We start from the raw sequence: 24077 nt of genomic DNA, 5'->3' as shown, positions 1-24077 counted from the left end.
CATGGAATGACCTCCCGCAACACATCAGAGCCACCTCCTCACTTCTTGAGTCCTGCAACAAGCTAAAGACCTGGCTATTCATATAAGGACATCGAGGACCCCACACCTACACTCCTGCCCAAGCGCCTTGATATCCTCTTGGGTGATTAGTGCACTATATAAATCAACATAACTACAGAGTAAACAAACTTTTGCAAAAAAATGGCAGCACCCACTGTTGTGATTTGCTGTACTTGGGGTTTCATAATTATGCCTGTTTTCATTGCATGTGGAGTGTTAAAGAGACAGTTTTCTCAGGTACAGCTGTAGACCGTGGCAATCCATTACCATGTGCGGGGTCACGAGATCTTCTCAGGTGATTGTTCTCTTGAATCAAATCGTCATTGATCCGCCTACTTATCTTAATGGACGAGGTATTGATGAACAAGTTAGGCTGCGCTACTGGGAGAAACTCCTGGGCCGCTGCTAATTGTTGATTTATTACCGATAGTTGAGCAAGGATGCCGCAGTGAAGGCGCGCCCAGTACAACGCGCCTCTGCCGCCGTGCTCGCTCCCGCGTCGATATTGCTGTCTCTCATTATTCACTTGAGGCCTCATTTCTCTTCATTTTCACGTGAGGCCCACCCCCCTCTGCGAGAATTCACGTACCCACAAAGCTGGGCATCAGGAAACGCCGCATGTTTATGCACTGCCTGAATCCGCAAGGCGTGGAGGGATTTATATTCCTTTATTCGCGTGGATTGTTTTCTTTGCAGTACAGCGAGGCTGCGAGCGGCTTTATTGAAAAGGTTTTGGAACGCCTGTACATGGGCCAATGTATGTATATGAATTACAAGTGAATTTACACTGTTAGAGAATTCCAGCTCATTTTTGTGCCAATCAATGCCATGTTTCATCTTCTCCTCAGAATATTGTTGGCGTCGTTGAGCCTTAGTAAGCAGGAAATTCAAAACCCTATTTCATATAATATTGAAATTATATTTTAAAAGCAGACATGGTTTGCCAGGCCGAAGCAGGCGGGATTCTCACTGTGAGCAGACGTGATCTATATTGCGCCTTGCACCCTTGTGGCAGTTCCAGTTGGCCAGTTACAATTTCTACTTCAAGTGATGCCTTGTGAATGCAGTTGTTGTATATGGGTGTTTGGAGTTCAGACTACCTAATTATTTAGAGTGTTTTTTGTAGAACACTATTGGGCATAATTATAAAAGAGTTGCGTCGCCCTTGCGCCATGCAACGGGGCGCAAGAGTGACCCAACTTATAAGTTAGATTTATCAAGCCACGCGAGGCCCCCTTGCTTGACATCAGGCGCGCAACACCCAGTGGACTCAAAGGGCTTCAGCCCCCCCCCCCCCGTCATGTGTGGCAGCCCGGGCTGAGACAGCTTCCCAGGCACCCACACAGCCGCACCCGAGCACTTCACAGGTCTTTAAAAGACCATTTGCATGCTAATGAGGCCTCGCTGTTGTTTCACCCCTTCTAAGAGCCCCTGAAGCTCCACTGTGCCTATTGCTTAGATTCAGCCCCCCCCCAAACATTTCTTAGCCCCCCCCGAAATTTGGCCCTAGTTGCGCCTCTGCTTGACATTGCATGACTTGATAAATCTAGAGTAACGCAACGCAGTGCAAATTGATGTTTTGCGTTACTCTGCTGCAGGGAGGCGTTCCATGGGTGGACGTGGGTGTTCGCACACATCCGCCCTTGGATTTTGGCGCATTCCGGGATTTACCATTACTAGTAGGTCTGGGATGCCTCAAAATGTTACACCTCCGTAGGTGAGACGCAATGAGGAGAAATATCTTTATTTCTCCTTGTTGCTTCCTCAGTCTATGCACACATAGAAAGAGGTAAATGCCTCAGAGGATTGATTTTGTGTAGAAAGGTGTGCCTTACTGCACAAAAGCAATCCTGCTTACAATGCAGGCACCCTTTAACCATGGTGCAAGGGTACCAGCGATGGCACTAGACAGGACATTGTCAGCCAACGCAGGGAAAAGGCAGGAATGCGCTGTACTATGTTCAATACGACACATTCGTGCACTTTCCCTATCACGCAGAGCAGCAAGGTGATTTGCTGCGCTGCTTGATTTCTTCATGCCTATGTCAGTTCGTAGCTCCTTTCATCTACTTGACAGTGATAATTGGGAAACTGAATCGGGGTGTTTGAATCCATTTGGCAGGGGAGATGTCAGATATTCTTCAGCCAACATCCCCAGATGTGTAAGATTTAGTTAAATACATTCTGGGGCAGTTCAGTGGACAAGCATATTCCGAAAAGTTCGTAGTATCACTTTCGCTGTAACGTGAGTTCATCAAGATCCCCAGTCTGGGTCACTGGACTCCCCAGGATCAGCTCCCATGTCTATTTAATCTGAAGGATAGCTTGACGGTGTGATTTGCCGTTGCTGATCACATGTTTCTGTCGAGGACGTAGTGGGTGGCCAGTTCCTGCACATACCCATGACCTGTTCCCCAGGAAGCTTTGTACATGGCACTACCAACCCTGAACGTCGTTGTTGCTTCTTCCTGGAGTCAGAATCGAGCTTCCAAGGATGGCCTTATGTGGTTTTAGCACTGAAGATTCTGACCAATTCTAGCTGCCAGGTTCGGGAGACTGTAAATCTATTGATCAGTTCAGTTTTCACTCAAATTACTGGCAAAGGCATTTTGTAAAATTCAGGGCCGGCTTTAGCGCTGGTGGCACCCTGTTCGACAATGTTTGTTGGCGCCCCCCACGGGTGCTCCCCACAGACTCCCTCACTACTACACTTCAACAGTGCCCCCTCAAGTCTCCATAACCACAGTCTCTCTCAGAAGTATTTAATTATTTATATAGCGCCACCTTTACCAGTGTAGGGTGTCAAGGCACTTTACATCACACACACATTACACGGAGACAATCAATCATATGTGTAAATCAGTGTATAGGAACTGTTACATAAGCCAGGAGACTACAATGTGAGTCACATGCCATCCATACTGGTAGACTGTATACCATTTCTGAGAAGAGGGGAGGCATTAAAACCATGTCCCCGGTAACCATAATTGTAATACATGGCTTATTAACACTTAAAGCATCCACATATACACAGCATATGTCCAAATGTACAGAGTTATATATTTCTTACCATTGTTGAATGCATGTCACCCTCTTGATATGTGGATGGGGGCCAACGTTTTTCTTGATTGAAAAAAATGTAATTGATGTCTTTGGATAAAAAGAATTCCCTAAATGAAATTCAGGTTATGGTTTAAGATTATGTTTCAAAATCTATAAACTCTTAAAATTGGCAATCAATTTATGGTGAGCTATTCAAGAGTATCCCACCAATGCACTGCCCCTGACCTCACACATGATAGCACAGATTCTAAAGTATTACTGTATCAATGATCTCAATGATGAGCATTAGATGCTCTGCTGGGACGTGCACTATCCTGCACAACAATGGTAACAGCACTGGGCAGCTGTCTCTACCATTTTCACCCATTTGCAAAAGTTCACAAGTGTCCCATCCTGGTGCAACAGAGTGATGCATGCTGGTGAGTGGCCCATGTTTAAACCAGAGATCAGTGTTCTACTATTTATCACTCAGATGCTGTCAAATGGGACACTTATTAACTGCCCTATGGGATCCCCTGGTACACAGTAGGAGTGAATGGTGGGGAACTGGCAGAAATCTCAACCCAAGGCAGCCATTTTTTAAAATTTTGTGTGAGCTGTGAGAATAGTGTTGTTGAGAATCTTGCATCATGTAATCTTTTTATTCTGAATATGGGATCTTAAACTCATCTGAGGTGTGCCCAGGCACTTACGCCCCAACCAACCTAGCGTTAATATGCGCATTTCATGCACCCAATTAGCCAAAGCAGTTCTTCAGGCAATCAGCAAGTCAGCAAGCGAAAGCTTCACTGCATCCAGGCAATCACTTTATTCTGCTTTTGGGTGTGCAGAATGCTTATTATTGGGAGGGCAATGCTGTAGTATACATTTATAATGTACATTAAAGCTAAAACATGGCAATCACCAGGCTACAGGTCCTTCCTGCCAATCAGAACCTGGGATTTCTGAAACGATGGAAACGTGTCCATCAAAGATGTTTCTAAAGTCACAACTCACAGCATTGTGAAAGATACAGGGGTTTTTAGGCTTAAAATAATTGGCAGGTTAGAGTTCACATTCCTTTATTGAGTGCCCATAAAACCAGTGTCATGCTTTCACCCTATATTCTTTAAATTCATTAAGTTCAAATATGAAATGTGGTATTTTCCCATTAAAAGCATTGCAACAGTGCTAAGAATTAACAGTGCTCTCCCTTTCAAATTAAAAGAAGTGCAGATAGTGAGTACCTGATAGCACCTGCCCATTGAAAGCACTGTATTGATCCCAATGTGTACAAACCAGGAATGTCTTTAAAGTAACAAAGGTAGGTAATTGTGGTTACTGGTTCAGGAAGTCATCTTCTTGGCTGGGCATGAAGCAGTGCTTAATGTGAGCCGGTGGTTTCCGGTGCTTAGCACCAGTACTTAATTGTCAACACTGGCATTTATGGCAATCTGCCACCTGGTGGCACTCTTTATCTAATTTAGAGATCAACACAACAACATTTGTTTATTGTTCAATATACTTTGAAAATGATACTACCTGCCGTCCATCCTATTCTTATAGCTTTGGCGGCTTGGTATAGTCGAAAATGTCACACTCGTATGTGTGTGATGGTTAGTAATTGTGGTGGTACTGTCATTGGCAGTGCTGGCAGGGGCTATGGGTGGTCGAAGCTGCCGTGGCCTCCTGATGAGGGCCCTGACATTTATTTATAGATTAAGCACTGGCATGAAGGTCTTTAAGTATTGTGGCACCATTCTTATGCCAGTTTCATCATCTGCCATTTAAACATTGTAAAACAAGCTGTGGAGTGTCACCATGGCTCACTGAGGAAGATGATGGCATTTTCTGAAGAGCCCATCCAGGTTATCATTTGTTTGTACAATTGTCAGATTGTTCATTTCCATTCATGGTTGTCTAAAGGTTGTTGGGTTGTTTTCAGTGTGATGCACTGTCCTGTGAAAGCCAGTGGTGCCTTCTATGACGCTGTCTTTAGCTCGCACCAGCGGTTTCAGAACTGATTTCTTGAAGCCTTAGATATTCAGGACAATTCTTGGATACTGCTCGGCGTGGATTCAATCATTTCTTCTAGTGGGTTTATACATGCTATTAAATTCCACACCCTGCAGAGAATTTCTAAGGAATGGGAAAGGTATTAAAATTTAAAATATTTCATCATATTGCAATTACGTAGGAGTTGATTTGTGCTACTGCACAACTTAGAATAAGCCTACGATAATGTGTGTAAATGTAAATAATTGAAAGTAACGATTGGTTCCTGCATTACAGACAGGATTGTTTTTGTGCAGGAAGGGACACCAGGCATGCCAGGCAATCTGTTGTGCTATTTGGTTCATGTTTGAAGAGCTAATAATTTGTACCATCATTTTTGTTCCTAGACAGCAGCAGTGCCCCTTTAACTGGGTACAGACTGTGCACCCTATTAAATGTAATCTGCTGTTCCCACCATAGGCACTAACTTGAGCTCCCATGCAATAAATCATTAGTGGAAGGGGGACTCAGTGATTGAAACTTCCAGTCCAACTTTCAAAGTGCAAGTGGCGACCCAGCCTGAAATTCAAAGTGGGACAGAGATCCCCGATGCAGGCGGTGTAGTGAGTGTCTGCATCTGACTGCTGGGGAATGAAGAGGGGAGTGCATGGGATCCTCTTTCTCCCATTCAAACGGTACCTTTGGGGACTCCTGACGGTGCACCAGCCCTATGTGGCAGTGAGTGAGTGTGCGTCCTAATGAACTCTTTGCCTCTGAGCCTGCATCTGTAATATGCTTTGAACTCAGAGGCAAAGTGTTTCTTCATGTGCATAGGGCCATGCCGCAATGCCAATGAGGGGACACCCCATCTTGGTAGTGCCAGTACAAAATATGAGCTAGTGCATAGTGACCACACCGTCATCCGCTTCAGTCAACACGCATACACAGACGTTACCCAAAGATTACACTGACACTTTATTTGTGGGTGAAGAACTGCTGCAGGTTTATTTCATACAACACAGTATGATAATAAAATTGGGTTATCTTACGGGCGATCCAGGGCAGGCAGCCCCTTGCTGCTCCGCCCGCCTGGTGAGCCAGCACACACGGTGGGTCGATGCCCGGCAGTGTGGCACATAATTATTTACAGATCATCCACTGGGTCACGTGATCTGTCTCCTACTCCCGCCCCTTCCGACAGGGGCGGAGCGTGTTGTGGCACACCCCCGGTTGGTCAGGCCCCCCAACCGCCCGAAGGACTAACGGGGCGCCGTCGCGGTCTTCCCAGAACCCCCTTCGGCTCCAGGACCTTGGCTCGGGCACCCTTACTGTGCCGGACAGGGGTACCCTTACTGTACCGCCTGTCGCATAGGTACCCTTACTGTACCCGTCTGCATCCAGATCGCCCTGTAACTCCGCCTGCAACGCAAAAGAAAACCATTAAAACATTCCAACTAACGCGCTGTGCCTGACACGTGGGGTAAGTGGAAAGGGTGGGAAATCGCGTGTCCAGGCTGGAGCGGCGCAGGGAACAGAGGAGGAACTGGGCGAGCGGGCCTCCTAAGTAGGGGGGGGGGGGGCAAGCCGCGCCCCCCGCCCCCAACGGCCCGCCTCCAGCTCCAAACTATGGGAGTCATACCTTGGTGGGCGTATCCTCGCGCGCGAGGCAGCAAAGGGGAAGGCTCCGACGGGCGGCCACTAACATGCTGCCCTGCTGATGTCCCACTGCTTGGGACGCGGGCAGCGGCATAGTGACCACACCGTCATCCGCTTCAGTCAACACGCATACACAGACGTTACCCAAAGATTACACTGACACTTTATTTGTGGGTGAAGAACTGCTGCAGGTTTATTTCATACAACACAGTATGATAATAAAATTGGGTTATCTTACGGGCGATCCAGGGCAGGCAGCCCCTTGCTGCTCCGCCCGCCTGGTGAGCCAGCACACACGGTGGGTCGATGCCCGGCAGTGTGGCACATAATTATTTACAGATCATCCACTGGGTCACGTGATCTGTCTCCTACTCCCGCCCCTTCCGACAGGGGCGGAGCGTGTTGTGGCACACCCCCGGTTGGTCAGGCCCCCCAACCGCCCGAAGGACTAACGGGGCGCCGTCGCGGTCTTCCCAGAACCCCCTTCGGCTCCTGGACCTTGGCTCGGGCACCCTTACTGTGCCGGACAGGGGTACCCTTACTGTACCGCCTGTCGCAGAGGTACCCTTACTGTACCCGTCTGCATCCAGATCGCCCTGTAACTCCGCCACAGCTCTGGGGAGGCTACCGTCGCTGCCAGAGCCCCCCTTCCTCCCCTTGCTGTTATATGTGCCCTGCGATCCAGCTTAATGGGCTAAATTAGGGGTCCTGTTCTGTAACCCGTAAAAGACGGCATTAATGTGCAACTTTACACAGAAGCCCAGGGCAGACGAACAAAGGATGTCTTTTGGCCCCACTGCCGTAAACTTAGACGTGACTGGTGTTCCTAACCTTCTAAGCGAAGCCACAGCAGATCGTCCTAACGTCTTTATGGGAAGATCTAGTACCTCCATATGGAGCCAGAACTGAACCATAACTGAATTCCTCAATCCTTCGATTCCCTTCATATCCTAGCACGAAGGTTTTAATTTCCACTCTATCTACAAAGGTGATGTATTGATAGCGTCATGGTTCCTGAGTTGCTACTGCGAGGGTTGCATGATTTGTCGGCTGGGCAAAACATTTTTAACGCAACTGCTAATCGGACGCCGTTTATCATGAATCCGGATAAAGCCAATTTGACTGACTGAGCTGCCGAAGAATACATCTCTCAGCTCGGGGACCCAAATATGTGAATGATTCCCAACTCCCTGGCTCCCAGAAAGGCATGAGCGGGAAGGGCAACACCTAAATCTGTTTCTCAGGCTGGGAAATATGGCATTGGTAATAAGGCATGGTGAATTAGGCATGGACCTGGAATCCTATTAAGATTCTTCAATTGGCCAAATTAAGTGCCTTCCTGGCTTGTAATTGTGTTCCCAACAGCTACATCCCAACAAGCAGGGTGAAGGTAGCGTGCGAGTCAGCCACTTTACCTACGTATATAAACACAAGCTGACATCACGGGTATATAAATTTGTTTCCTTTCACATGGTATTATCCTATTGTGTACTGCAAACTGACCCATATCTTAGCAACATTTCCTCGTTTTAGCCTTTCTACTTGCAAATTAAGTTACATTAAATTGGACGATAGAGTCTTATACTAGTCCCGCTGTCCATCCCAATCTTTTCTTGCTCCCCACTGGGCAGCGTATCAATTGCCTCGCTTGATAAATAGAAGCTAGCTTCGGACTTTATTGCTGCTGGAAAGGGTCAATAGGTGTGCCTATAGTCCTTGTTATACCGGTGTTGCTGTGCTATAGGTAATTCGTGGTGCCGCCATAGTGGCTTGAAAATGAAACGTCTATTTTATCAAATGATTTGTTGTGAGCCCCAGTTATGATTTCGTTCATATCTTCATAGTTGACAGTGTCTCTATCTTGCCAATACCTGGGGCACGTCCGCCTTAAATGACGACATTACATCTGGCTTTTCCGCTAGCCTTGCCCATTAACCTGTCAAATGTCTGTGGAGGGCAGCACGTCTCTGGTCATGCTCATGGTCGCTCTCTGCTCTCTCAATTATTACTCTGTAGCTGAGGGCATGCCATACACGGGTGTGTCTGGTTGAAGTATGCACAGGTCATTGACGCTCTCCCACGTGCAGGCTGGAGCGGCGCAGGGAACAGAGGAGGAACTGGGCGAGCGGGCCTCCTAAGTAGGGGGGGGGGGGCAAGCCGCGCCCCCCACCCCCAACGGCCCGCCTCCAGCTCCAAACTATGGGAGTCATACCTTGGTGGGCGTATCCTCGCGCGCGAGGCAGCAAAGGGGAAGGCTCCGACGGGCGGCCACTAACATGCTGCCCTGCTGATGTCCCACTGCTTGGGACGCGGGCAGCGGCAATCTGCATTATAGGAGGGCTGCACTCGCCTCTGTGCACCCATCAAGTGGCCCGGCGTTACAAGAAGTCAGTGGAAACAGCTATTGCTCTACTGAGGCATTTACTGTAATACAGCCCTTTGTGTAGGATTGTGTACCTTGGCACACACTGGCCTGGTTTCCACATAGTGCACATCCTCATTTGGCATGGCCTGCTCAGGTGGGGACCATGTGCCTGAAAACATTTTAAAAACACTCTCTTCGGAGCGTGAATGAACTCTGAGTTGGCACATCACTGGAGAGCGTGCTAAAAACACAGCTCAATTCGGAGCTCAGTCAGCATGTAGAGATTGCCACAGGTGCTGCAGGCTGTGATCAATTACTCCGTCCTCTGGGGTATGGCAGGATCGCTTGGCGCTCTCTTCCAATAGGAGTGGTGGCTCCTCCTGGAAGTGCTGTGGGGCGGTGGGCGGGGCGGGGGGGGGGGGGTTTAGTAAACTCCGGCTTACGGCCGAACGGAGTTTAGTAAATATATAAGTAAATACAACGAATTGCATTGCGTGTGCTGCAACGCCAATCGGCGATGCAGCACGCGCATGAAATTCGTTTTATTTATTTATTTACTAAACTCCGTTCGGCCATAAGCCGAAGTCTACTACCACCCGCCCTGCCCCTGCTCCTCCCCCGCTCCACATCACTTCCACAAGGAGCCGCCACTGATAGGAAACCTTCATAGGACAAACGAATAGTTTGTCTGTAGTATTCATGTAATTCAGTTATATGCAGGGCATGTTGTTAGGTACCCTGCATATCCGGGTACTCAGCATAGGTATCTGTGGGCTATTGTTTTCTATGCTACGGTTCCACTATAGAATGTAAGGGCCACCAGCTTCCTCAGAATGTTGGGGTCAGGGGCGTTTTGTCAGTGTACTTGACAATACAACAGTTTTCAATCAACAACGTGAGCTGCCACTTGTTACAGTGTCACTTCAAGGTGGTGCAAGTTTAGTAAGTCAACACGGGCCATTTGCCCCTGTGTTTGCTTCTCAAATATGGCCCTGAGCAATCCACTCTCAGTGTGGCAGATATTTTAATGCTGGTTCACCCATTGCCCCGGCCCATGTTCTACCCTTCAATACATTCTGAATAGGGTGATTTGTATTCTTGTTGCTAGGTCATCCATTATTCAATAACTTGCTGATTTTGTTGTTGATGAACATATGTAGCCAACATTTGTTTTACAAACACTAAATTTAAAATAAACAAAAAGAAAGAACATATCCAATAAATGCAGAAGGCTATTATGCAGAAAGGTGCGCAGTTTCCATTAAAGGGAGGATGCAAGCTTCCCCGTGATGAAATAGATTTTAATGCCAAATTCCATTGGGTGGGTCTGTCTTTTAACTGATAGAAACATTCCATGAAACACATCTGGTTTTGGGAACAATTCACAAGAGCCCATGCCGTGATGAACAATTTATGTGTGATAATAAATTTCTCCGTTGTTAAAGTCAGGCGATGCAATCACATTTTGTTTTATAAGATATCTTGGATGATGAGTAATCGCTAAGGAACTCTTCAGATAAATCACATTCCAGCGTGAGCACTCCGTAGAGCATTTTTACATCTTTTCCCTAAATCTCCATAGTAACCAGCCTTTCTTTGACATTTACGGATGTGATGTTCTCATTCAAATTGTAGTATCTTTGTTTCCTTGTGTTTTGAAAAGATGCAGAAGTGCCAAAGTTTCTTTTTCATTTAGTGCTGGCTGAAAATAAGGTGTAGAAAGGGCAGCCGCAGTCTAGAAAGGCGGGGGAAGGTATGGCGGGCGTGCCGGCCCCCAATGACCATACCGGGGCGGGCCTGTCGCGCGCTTTGATGATGCGACAGGTGCGCCCCCCGCCATTAACTGGTCAAGGTCTGGGGGCGTGACCCGGAAGTGATTGAAAGCACTTCCGGGTCACGCACTGTGGCTAACGCCAGGCCAGTTAGAACTGGCCTGGCTGGAACAATAAAAGGCTGGGAAGCGGCGGAGTCGGCCTCTTTGCTCGCCGCTCCCTCAGCCTGCCACTAGTCATACAAGCCTCACTAGGAGGCTGTAATTTAATTTCTGCTGCAGTGTGACTAGGCCTTGGTTTAATCGCAGCACCATGTGTGTATTAGTGGTAGCGTGGAAACCCCCACCCATAGCTGCCAAGTTTTCAGATTGCTTACGTGTGACATTTCTATGGTTTTAGTTGGCGTATGAGTGACATTCTACTGCTGAATGTGTGACAGTTCACGTGATACTTTCTCACAAGTAAACAAAAGCAATGACCAGTATTTAACCTCTTCAATGCCCATGACGAGCTGGTCTCGTCATGGGCCGCGGTGGCACTGTGCCCATGACGAGACCAGCTCGTCATAAACCCCGCCCGCTAATGAAACGGCCGGCACAGGGCGGGGAAAGGGGCGGGCACTGAAGGGGTTAAGTGTTTCTCTGTGCATTTTCTGTTGCTGTAGCCAGACATATCACACACAAATGAACATTCACCTAAAATAAGTCAGACCAATTGGTTTTGCCAAAGCTTGTTAGCAGTATAAAATCCACGAGCAATAACAATGAATAAGGCTGCCACGGGTGGAGTAATATGCAGGTTTGAATGGGCCATACTGGACATGTGGAAAACCACAGGAAGCTGGTGGTTATAAGACCTATTACAAGTCTGATCTCCAGCCCTGAGAGAGACGCACATACTTTTCTTAGAAGCCACATACATGATTTGCTGTTGCAGAGAAATAATACTCCCAAGTAAATTGTCAAATCCAGAAGACTCTTTAGAAAAGCCTGTAAACCTATTGCTTTTTAAAGATTTGTTTTTAAAGCATTGTATTTGGACAATCGTGCTTAAAAATAACTCATTTGGCCCTTTTTTTATTGCAAAGTATTTTATTGATTTTTACACATACAGTTGTCATTGCTTTACCGTTACAGGGTGGCAGCCCAAACTGGCCTTTTTATAAAAAATATTTGAAGGGCCAGCCCTTTAAAACCCTGGCAAAAGTTCCCCTTGTATGCTCAGTGTCTTATGGGGTTTTATGAAAACATTTTGATGCCCTGGTAGTGGGGCTCTCTGCCACTGGCACCCAAGTACACATGTGGAACGTCTGGCACTGCTGTTCGGGAGGTCTAGTCAGACCTGAGAGCTCTATTGGAAGAAACATGGAACGCACAAAAAGAGTTGTGAAAAGCATTCTTTTATATAGAGAGGAACTGCAACAGCATAGTAGGCCCTATGCAGGGCTGAAGCCATGGTTAAGGTTCGCTATCAGGCTCCTTTGCAGCAATATGGAATTGTTTTCGCGGTGTTTCTTTTATGGTATATACTTTCAGCTCTAAGCCAACTGTGGCCAAAGAAAGACTTGGGACACCACACCTCTTCGCACACCTTTCTTTAATCCCATTGCATCTCACAAAAAATGGGGCAGGTCTCCCAGTCAGTGAGATACATTGAACTTACTGACCATCAGACAAGGAGCTTTGAAGATGGTCAACATGAAATTGTAACCGCAGTTGTCCATGCTGCCTACCTAAGGAAGAGAAGGGGTGTAGCAGGTAAGTTGCTGAGTTTGGAGCTGTGGGGACCCCGGTTCAAATCCCGTCCTTGGCCCTCACAGAGAATCTTATGATCCTGGACAAATCACTCATTTGCCTGTGCCTAAAAATGTAAATATGTGAAACCACTCAAAACGTAGAGTGCTCCATTCCTCGACAGCTAGATTTGTGCCACATAAATACCAATATGTATGTAGTTGCATTTTTCTAACACGTTTGATGCATCTGCCCTCATTGTTGTGTTAGGCGTACAAAATGCATATCTAGATCTGGAAACGCAGAAACTCATTGAGACACATATTAAATAAAGTGTGAGTGAAGGGCTTCGAAAAGAGCCAGCTAGGCTTATGTTTTACATGGTTCTCAAAGCAAAACCGTAAGATTGGAACTTGAATGCTGAATGGTGCAGGCCACGCAGCTGCAGTGAGGCAGGCCTGACTGAGGTAGCTCTGCTTTGAGAGAGATGGCCCCAGGTGCCCAGCTCGCTGAGTGCCTTTCTATAATGTCCTGATCACAAGTGGGGCATAATGCATGAGCTATTTACAGGGCTTGATAAATACCAATACTGCTGGGTGAGGAATGTACCAGGTATTTAAAAGTATGAGGTGCTAGCTGGGATTTTCAAACTGTGCCATCAGTTGTGTAATAAAACATTGCAATAGCAGTGACACACTCAGCACTCACAATAATCTGACACACGAGGTGAAGTAATAAAATACTAAGCAGTCCACTTTCAGTCCTCCACTAATATGGAGGTTTGGGGGAGTGATATGTGTTAAATTAATGAAAACGAAAACTGAGAAACCACATTGGAAGAAACCAAATCATTGAAAACCAATTGTAAAGAAAGACAATTTATGGAAATGCAAAAAAATAGAAAATTAAAGGAAACATTTGAAAGGAAAGATAATCTTAAGGAAAAATCCAAAATTACATTAAACGGGTGGAATTTAGGACTACTGTGGGTTTTTGGGTTCAGGGATGGGTAATGTTAAGTGTGATGAAGGGTATTTAGGTGGCAGGAATGGGTTGATTGTAAGGGGTTTGAGGGGGTTTTAGGGATCAGGAATAATTGGAGTTTGGGCATAGAAAGTGTGTTTTAGGGTTCAGAGATGGGTGGAGTGTAGTGGGTGTGGGGAGGTGTTAGGGTTTACCAATGAGTGGTGTTTAACCTTGTGAGGTGTTTTTAGGTTTCAGGAATGGGCGGAGGCTAAGGGTGTTGAGGGGGGTTAGGGATCATGGATGGGCATGGTTTAAGGCTGTTGAGGGTTTTTAAGGTTCAATTATTGGTTGCAGCTGGGGTGGTAAAGAGTTTTTAGGGTTCAGTATGGGGGAGGTTGTGGTGGCGAGCAGTTACAGAGATGGGTGCAGTTTAGATGTAGAACATGGTTTTTACGGTTTAGGAATGAGTAGTTTCAGGCAGATGAGTTTCTATGGGTCATGGATAGCTGATGTTTAAGGGCGGTGAGGGTTAATTGAGGTTCAGGGATGGGTGGAGTTTCTGCTTAACGGTTTTAAGGGGTATGAGAAGGGTGGAGTTTAGGCTTCTGGGATGAGTGTAGTTTAGTTGTGGTGAGGTATTTTAGGCAGCAGGGATTAATGGTGTTTAGGGGCTGTGAGGGTTCAGCAATGGATGGTGTTTACGTGTGGTCATGGGTCAGCGAATTAAAAGTAATTGTTTGACAATGTAAAATATATAAATATGAAATAATGTCCCATGAAGTAAAGTACTGAAATAAATATCTCCAACAAAACTGCTTCTGAAAATAAGTCTTGCAACCATCGCATTTACACTTAAAAATAAGCATTCAAAAGCCAATTTTGACCAAAAAGACATTCTATGACTTGGTTTCTCTGAAAAGATAAATGCCATTCAACTGAATATTTCAATTAAACAGTTTAGATAAAATGGTTTCTCAGTAATGGTAGTCCGGCAATTGTTTTTCTATGAAATCACATACAACCTTGGGGGCTGTGGTTCTCCACCCAAGAGGTTTTTAAAACTTTTGCAAATATGGTGCGTTTTACAATACATTTTTCATAATAGAACCTTGTCCAATCATTCAATGGATGGATGGAGATTGAAGACCTGGCTGAATGACATAGATAGAATGGATGAATAATTGGATGGGTAAGGAGAGGGTGCATGAATTAAATTAATTCAAGGATGGATGACAATGAATAAAGACTTTTAGCTATGTGGAGCAAATGGTCTCAATGCACTGAACAGGAGTGGGTGTTCTGATTTTCGTTTTAGCTTCTGAATTAAAACATTATCCCTCTTCAAAAACTACCACCATCAGGGGCGTAACTTGAAGGGGGTGTTTAGGGTGTGATAGCCCCCGAATAAATGTATTTGTGACCTTATAGTTGGGTCAGGGGGCCCTCAGTTGGGTCTGCTTTGTCTGTGTCTAATTTACTCAGCATGCAGCTAGAATAAAAGACAGAAGAGTGACCTTTGATGTAAAAGAGGAGAGAGAGAGAGCGAGAGAGAGAGAGAGAGAGAGAGAGAGAGAGAGAGAGAACTTGTGGCTGAATTTCCAAAATTGAAACCAGTTTATCTGAAATCAATACAGCTTCTGTGCTTGCCCAAACTGTGTGATCCTAGGCAAATATTTTATTTCACAGAGCCTCCTTTTTCTTTATTTTCACAAATGGGAGCACTTTTAAGTAGCTGAGTTTGGGCTGTGTGCTGTACAAACACCTCTTATGCTTTTTTAATAGACTCTAAAGCTGCTCCATCTAGCATAAAAATCTAGGCCATGTTTACTATTTACAATACATGACTACTGACTTACATTTTAGTTCACTAATGGCATTTTACTTGGGTGGGGTAGTAGCCATTAATGCTACCAAGTTCATGTTTAAAAACTATCATTTTTAATAAATGTCCATCTATGCAGTGATATAATCTGACGTACTAAGGTGAAATGCTTCAGCATGCTAAAGCAATACACTTTTTTGAATTTGGAAGTGTTTGCTGCATATTATACATGGCAAATGTTTTCATGGCTTGGTTTGTGAATGGACTCTTAAAGCCAAGCGAGACCCTTGGCTCAGCTCTGTATCGGCTCACCCTATTATTAATTTGGTGGTGCGCCAACCGCTTTTTACAACTTGGATGTAGTACATGGGGCCCACAGACACTTCATAAAATGATATGTAAAAGGTGAGGATTGGAAATATGGAGCCCTGAATGCACCAATTTGTCAACTCTACCATCAAGGTTTCTTGTAGGGGGGATGAAGAAGAGTGCATGCAGTGAAAATACATTTAAAATCAATGATCCCAGGACAGGGACTACAGGATGTTGTGTTGTACATAACTGTAGTCATGAGTTCCTCGGGAGAGCTACTAGGCCCAGGTGGGACAGGTAGGGGCATAGCTCCGGGGGAGTGTTTGGGGGTGTGGCATCCCCCAAATGTATTCTTGGCTTGGAAATTGAATCTGGGGGTACAGAGTTGGGTCTTCTATGTCTGCATCGATTTTTATTGCTGTTCTTATTTCGCCAAGAGCTTTTAACATTTTGGTGCAGAAAGTTTTAATGAGGGGTTTACCAAAAAATTGCAAATCTGCGTCCAAAGAAGTACTCATTGACTGTGAGCAAATTTACTATTTTTTGGAATTCTTAAACATTGTCAGTAGCAGGCTTGGAAAGCTGCACCAGTCTCAGATTTCTATGCATACTACTTTCAAACAAACACCTAAAAGGTAATGGGTTGAAAATAGTCTACCCAGAGGGAGACACTCAGGTAGCTTTCCATCCCATTGTTTTTCACCCACTGTGCCACTCTAGACAGAGGCCCAACTAATACCAATGAGTGCTGACCTTGCTCCTCATGTAAACAGTCCATCCTGAACCTTGGTCATCTCACACCTCCACCCTGCAGCCCACTGCTTTTTTAGTTGGGAAATTTGAGATTCACACCACCCCCCCTTGTATATCACTTACTAAGCTACGCCCCTGACCACCATCAATTCTTGCAAAACATGCATAGTCTGGAAGTATTCAACACAGTGCGCTGATTTAGTGCTGCAAAGGTTTAAACACAAAACATTAAGCTTTGGTCTAAAACAGGAGAAAGAAAGATAATCTTGAAGGGGCCAAAATTGCACAACATGAAACGAGGAAACATCAATCCCAGCATCCACTCGGCCACACTGTATCATCCTAGGCAATTACTTTTTCGACACTGCCTCCTTTTCCTTCATCATCACATGAGAGCACCTTGAAATACATTAATTCAGGGTGTTCGCTCCACAAAACCAAAAGACTGTAATGCTATGCAGTCTACAGTGACACCCTAGGTCATTTAAGGGACAAAAGACAACTAACTTTCCTCTTGGTTCACTAAACGCATTGTCATAAGGGCAGTGGCAGTAGGGCATTATTGCTTCTAAGTTCATGATTAGAATCACTTCTAACAATTGTCATCCAATGCAATGGTAAAATATAATATAATAAACTTAAATGCTTTGCAACAGTCACATAATAAAAAATACACAGTTTTGAATCACGTAGAAAACCATTTGCTTTGCATCGTTTGTAGGCAAGAAACGGGGTTGGTCCAGCCCCTAGCAACACAACCGACCTCATTCAGTAGTAAAACTGGGTACCACCCTGCCAGTCTACAGGGAAAACCCTGGTGCCCAGTACAGCAATTCCAGGTCTGAAGCAATATACAAATGGGTATCCAAAGCACTGGGAAAGTCAAAATATGAAAATATATTTTCATGTGTCAGGGCTGACCACTCCCTCCAGCAAGGAATCACCAGAAAGTTCAGCTCCCAAACACATATTGTTAACAGCACTTCGAAAATGCAAAACTGCAAGAAAAGGCACTATTTTAAAAATACATTATTTCTAGAGCTATCAACTACTCCAAGCAACCTGTAAAGTAAAATGCAAACTGCATTCAAAAGGCGAATTCAGTCACTATGGAAAAACATTGCAGGAGCCCCTGTCCATAGGCAAATAAAAATAAAATGTCAACATGCAGGGAATGCGAATGCAGGGATGGGAGTCTGCGGTCTATAACAGGACTCCGTCACTGCATTCACAGATATTCACCGAGGGTCACAAAATACTTCCTTGCTCATACATATTAATGAACCAGGAGATTTTGCCACCACCTGCCCGGTTCATTATGCAATATGATCAATATATCAGTCGCATATAAAAAAAAAATCAGGTTGCAAACAAGTTGCTGTGCAAAACATAGGTTTCTTGAAAGCTGGTTTTGTGTTTTTTTAATACATATGGCACATGCTTGCAAATTTGTTGCTAGAAAGTAGGTAGAATTCCAGTCATCATTAAGGACTTGAATTCATCACTATGGGCCATATTAGCAACAACTTGCGATAATTATCGCAAACCACGCTAAGCGCGATTTTTTTAATCGCCTCCTATCGCTGGATTCTATAGCGGAGATAACGCTGTATTACCAACGTTTATCTCCACGGCGATAAAAATCCAGCAATAGCGGCGAATCCCATCTTCAACGAGAGATTTCAAGCGATAAAAATCCTATCGCTAAGGAAAATCTCGCTAATAGGTAGGTGGGGACTTAGCCGTAGAATACACCTCCCATTGACTTTTATGGCTAAGTCAGGATCTTCACTATCAAAAAGAAGAAGGGGGACCTGGGAGCCATTAATGGTCCAGTGTCCATGCTCCCCAGAATCACATCAAAACAAATAGAGGACACTGTTCCAAAGGTTGGATGTGAATAGTCATCCATATGCCTTCAAAAATAGAAGAAGAAGGTACAGAGGTTCTAGGCGGGGAGGTCCCCTCAATCAAGGGAAAGAACATATCTTGCCTCTTGTTGCCCTCACACGCCCCTAGAGATGTCATGCTTCATCATCGGGCAATTGCTCCTCGTTGGGACCGGCGCTGCAATACCCAACGTGTCCCCCGAAGGGTCGCTTTGTCAGAGATCTTTTGAGGCATGCCGGATGGTGCATGAGGGTGTGTGGGTCCTATATGAGGGTAACACAAAATGTGCGTGCATAGTGATTTAAAACTGGCAAGGGGTGACCTTAGAAAAGGTAAAAATAGGTAGTTTCCCCCTTTGACAGAGTAAAAGACTCCGAAATGAAGTATAATCCCAAAAGAGCATATTGTGCCTTGTTGACACAAAACGGTCAACATGTTTCGTGCCTCTGTTGCCTCTAAAGGTCATTGGTGCTTCTTCAGGACCAGAATTATGGAATTGTTGTGAAGTGCACGTGATTGTAGTTAAAAATTAATAAATACCCATGAAGCATGTCAGGGCGGGCAAATGTGCTGCTCCTGATCATAACCTAGAACAGAAAGGAAAAGACACACACACAGGATCTGCATTAGACTAGCTTAATGCTACATAGCGTGCCACAATCGTGTGCACAACAGACCTGTGAAAAAGAGAAGTGAGAAGGCACGAGACCAATTGGAAATAAGAACTCCCCTTAATAAACTTAGGACATATTACGTTGCCAGAGATCAAAATGTTGGGCAAAGTAATCAGGAAGCCCAGATTCACAACATCCTGCTTCCATAGTCATCATGCTCTGCATAGTCACGGATGACAAAACCCCTAAACACAATGGTCCCCACAATCTCATGACCTCTCACATCAAGTCTGTGGGTAGGGCTCTAGCGAGATAAATCTTACCTCCCGACTAACCGAGAGTTGCTCCAATGGCTGAGAGCATGACACGCCCGCACCTTGCTGAACTACTAAGAGAAATGTGATAGAAAACAGCATAGGTAAGCATTTCCCAAAGTACAATCAAACGCTAAAAAACAAATGGCTGCCTGGCCTCGTCCCCATTATCTATACTCTTCTCACCATTATCAAAAGATGCCTGTCGCATATAAAAAAAAAATCAGGTTGCAAACATGTTGCTGTGCAAAACATAGGTTTCCTGAAAGCTGGTTTTGTGTTTTTTTAATACATATGGCACATGCTTGCAAATTTGTTGCTAGAAAGTGGGTAGAATTCCAGTCATCATTAAGGACTTGAATGAATCACTATGGGCCATATTAGCAACAACTTGTGATAATTATCGCAAACCGCGCTAAACGCGATTTTTTTTTATCGCCTCCTATCGCTGGATTCTATCGCGAAGATAATGCTGTATTACCAACGTTTATCTCCACGGCGAGAAAAATCCAGCAATAGCGGCGAATCCCATCTTCAACGTGAGGTTTCCAGCGATTAAAAATCCTATCGTTAAGGAAAATCTTGCTAATAGGCAGGTGGGTACTTAGCCAGAGAATCCACCTCCCATTGACTATTATAGCTAAGTCAGGATCTTACCAGGTGTAAAATCCTGGCGCTAATCGCGGTTAGCACGCGTTTTTTTATCGCACCGCGGGAATTGCTAATAGGCGATAGCTCGCTACCAGTTTGGGTACACCCACTTTGCATGTCATTAGCGATAAATATCGCTGACATGCAAAGCGGGCCCCAAACCGGTCGCTATCGCCTGGAAGCTGTCGCTAACTGCTGTTAGCGACTGCTCGGTAATTGGGCGATAAAATAATCGCCGCTTTATCAGCAAAAAGTGCTGATAAAGCGGAGATCTGGCCCTTGCTAATATGCCCCTATATGTTTTCTTTGATGCTTGCCCATATAGTCTAAAAGAAGATGCGACTTATGCAAAGTCAATTTTTCTACATTTCCTGTCCTCAGTTATACATAAAGTTGTGTGCCTTCAGTCGGAGTGCATCATTCAATTGCACCTTACTCTTAACCAGTAAGGTATTGTGCCATCTGTGGTTAGTTTCTATGCTTTTTTCTCTCTTTTTGTGGATTATTTCTATTTAATCATACAAGACAGCATAAAACTGATAAATCTGATCCCTATGTGGGCTTGACCACTTCCCAGGATAAAGATATTGGCTAAAATTAAAACAAATCCGTCCATTGGGATTAATGCATTTCATTGTCTGTTGCAGGTCGATACCCTCAGCAAAGCAAAGGCACCTATATTCCCATCCCTTTGGTTCAAGAATTGGAAGATGGCAAGTGGGGAGCCAAGCTCCTGCGTATTGAGCACAATTCTGTCAGCCTCTCCATCATGTCTGCTCCTGACTGCATTGTGGGTAAATTCCGATTGTATGTCGCGGTGTCGACTCCCTTCGGGATCCTCCGATCAAACAGGAATGTTGATACAGATACATACATTCTCTTTAATCCCTGGTGTAAAGGTGAGTGACCGATGATGATTGAATTCTTTGTGTTTGTGACCTGTACTATTGTACTTTATATTTCTCCTGGGTTCTGTATTGATCACAGGAATTTTCTGCTCTTCCCAAGGTTCTCAGGCCAAACAGCAGATGCATATGTTACTGCTTCGCTGAATGTAAAGTTCAGCATCAGTTTGAGTGATATTGCATTTATCTTGAGATATATTTTTACAGTCAGTTACACTTTCCTCTTTACTGTAAGCGGGCATAATATTAATTTCCTCTGCACATTGTGTTGGACACAAAATCTATTTTATTTATGCAGTGGACAGAGATAGATAATGTTTTGTATCAATTTACGGTGTCGTTGCAAACATACTCAAGGAAACTAAAAGAAGGCACGATTATTAACTATATGTATATGTAAAACCTCTGTGTTTTTGTAACAACAAATAGAAAAGAAGAAAATGGAGACAGAAGGTGGAAGCAAAAGATAGGAAGGCAGTGGCAAAGATAGAAAGCAGGGCTGAATTAGAATTTACAAAACTGAGATACAGAAACACAGGGGGATATGTACAAGGAAGTGGCGGAGTGCGGCGTTAGCCTCCTTGGCTTAACGCCAGGCTTCACCACTTCTGAAACGCAAGGCTGCATCATATTTACAAGAATGTGGTGCAGCCTTGCGTTTCCCCCTGCGATGGTGCTAAGTTTAGCAACTTTTGCGCCAACCCGGCACCAAGGGTGTCTGCGTGCAGAGGAGGATTATTTATGTGTAGGAAGGTGTCCCTTCCTGAACATAAACAATCCTAAAATGCCATTCTGTCACCCTCATGTGTGCTGTTTCATGTAGCACACATGAAAGTGACAAAATGGCATTTTTTAAAGGTTTCTTTATGTACTGGAAGGGACACCTTCCTCTACATGAACAAACCAAGGCATTTTGCAAAAACAAGGAGAACTCCTCGTTTCGCCAACTTAAGACGCGGATTTACCTGGTTTTAATTTTGGCGCTTCCTCCTATGTACGTCACCCTTGTGCATAGGGGGCAGCGTCAAAATGAATGGGTGTTGCGGTGGAACACCCACCTCAAGACCCACTGGCCACCCATTTCACGCTAACCATAGCGTGAAAGGAGGCCCTATGTATAAGACAGCGTTAAGCCACGTTAAGTGGCTTAACTCTGCCTTGTCCATAAGTCACAGCCCCTATCGCCACCACAACGTCGGTAAAAGAGACGTTGTGGTGGCGATAGGGGCTTGTACATATGCCCCAAAGTGTAGCATAAGTGAAGGTAGGCATAGCCTTATGGCTCGAACTGCCGACTTTGGAGCTGGGGAACCAGGTTCAAGCCTCGGCATTGGCTCAACATCCTGTAATTCTGGTCAAATCACTTAATCTCCCCGTGCCTGCCAAAAATGAATGTGTCCTTGTGTAACGTAACTGGTATTCATGTAAAGCGCTCCAATACATTTGAGTCGAGTTTGCGCTATATAAATCTGCTACACAAAAAAGGCAGGAGATGGAATCATCACTAGGGCTCTTTGATATTCGCAACCATAGCATTTGGCAGTACTGGTAGCAGGTGCCTAATAAAAGGTTTGGGCTCCTGCACTTTATTTACAGGTTAAACACGGCTTAGCTGTTTACTAAAACAGTTCCTGGAGTTCTTTTTCCTGGTTCTGTACAAAATGACATGATTCAGTGGCATCGCTGTGCTAACGGATAAATGTATTCTACTATCTAGAAGTAAATATTCTAATAGGCAGGTCATCTTCTGATTTAAGTCACATACTACTGTCTTATTACTGTCCAAGTTGTTCAAACTACTTTGTAGGAATGTATGACGTTACAACGCATACATTTACAACGCATGCCTTTACAACGCAGTTTTTACATTGCAACATCTTTAACAACGCATTCTTTTACATCGCATGCTATTACATCATATTTTTAGAAACGACCTTTACAACGCATTCCATGACATCGCATTATACCATTACAAGGCATACCATTACAAGGCATACCATTACATTGCATTTAAGGTAAGTGTTGGATAGTGTAGGGGTAATAATTACTATTCTAACTCCAGTGAGTGCAACAGTAGTGTAAGTGTTGGATAGTGTAGGGGTAAAAATTTGTATTCTAACTCCAGTGAGTGCAACAGTAGGGTAAGTGTCGGACAGTGTAAGCGTACTATGCGTTGTAATGGTATGCGTTGTAATGACTTGTGATGTAATGCCTGCCTTGTAGTGAAATGCGTTATAATGACATGCGTTGTAGTGACCAGCGATGTAATGGCTGCGTTGTAATGACATGCGATGTAAAGGATGTTGCGATGTAATGACTGCGTTGTAAAGGTAGTGCGATGTAATCACTACGTTGTAAAGGTTGTTTCCCCTTTGTAGTTAGGACATTTAAAATCCTGCAATAAACAATTTATTAAGAATTCCTGGTTCAGAACTTGTGCCATGCTGAAATGTTCAATTGCAGCTTTCATAATCTTGATCCTTTTTTAAGCCAGAGCCAGTCCGGATTCTGGTCCAGGGATTGCTTCCCAACTCCTGTTGCACCGGTCCTTGTGTGCCTTCCCAAAGTCTGAGAGCTGGAGGAGAGCTCTTCAGTGAATTTTAATGACCTGTGAATGAACTATTATCACTTTAACATTGCTGCTGTGCTCCTTTTCATGCTTGTCATAAAACAGGATCCATTCCACGTTCCACTCCGGAGATTACTTCTGCCCTCTTGTTCCATCCTGGAAACACCATGCATTCCATTAGGCAGAGAGCTGGAAGTTGGGCTGGTATTGGGACTATTTCTTTCTACTCTAGTTGCCTGCATGCTTGAACAGATCTGTAAGATCCTGAAAAGAATCCTGATTCCTGCTGCTGCTTTTGAAGTGCTCGGCCTTCTTTTCTAGGGCTGCCTTGTGTAGCATTCTGCTCTATCTGTTTCTCCCTGCCTCACAATCTCTACTTGTTTCTGTGTTTCCTTCCTATCTTGATATCCTGCAATTCTGTCTTTTCCATGTTGGGCCTTTGACCATATATTTGCTAAGTTGATAGCAGTTTTTGTCTACCTTGAGTTTAGTACTTTTGTCTGTTACCTTTTTATGTATATTTCTGTGTCAATGTATGTGTACCAATAGGGCACTAATTATCCTGTGCCTGTTGGGAGCATCGTAGAGTTTCTTGTTCTGGAGCCATGGTCATATTTTCCCTATGCCAATCGGGCATCCCTTGTTTCAGTGCCTGTTC

At 44.6% G+C, this 24077-nt stretch overlaps 1 protein-coding gene across 1 annotated transcript in view; it reads left to right on the top strand.

Annotated features, from left to right (window-relative positions):
- The window catches only part of F13A1 (coagulation factor XIII A chain), a 352278-nt gene that overhangs the window by 68147 nt on the left and 260054 nt on the right, over nt 1–24077 (top strand). Inside the window, exon 4 of the mRNA XM_085607215.1 lies at nt 20593–20844. Within this exon, the coding sequence (XP_085463341.1) occupies nt 20593–20844 (252 nt within the window). The remainder of the gene's footprint in view (nt 1–20592; nt 20845–24077) is intronic.

This window comes from Triturus cristatus, chromosome 5_2 (genome assembly GCF_964204655.1).
Source record: "Triturus cristatus chromosome 5_2, aTriCri1.1, whole genome shotgun sequence".
Lineage (NCBI taxonomy): Eukaryota > Metazoa > Chordata > Amphibia > Caudata > Salamandridae > Triturus > Triturus cristatus.
This window is presented reverse-complemented; position numbering and strand designations above follow the sequence as displayed.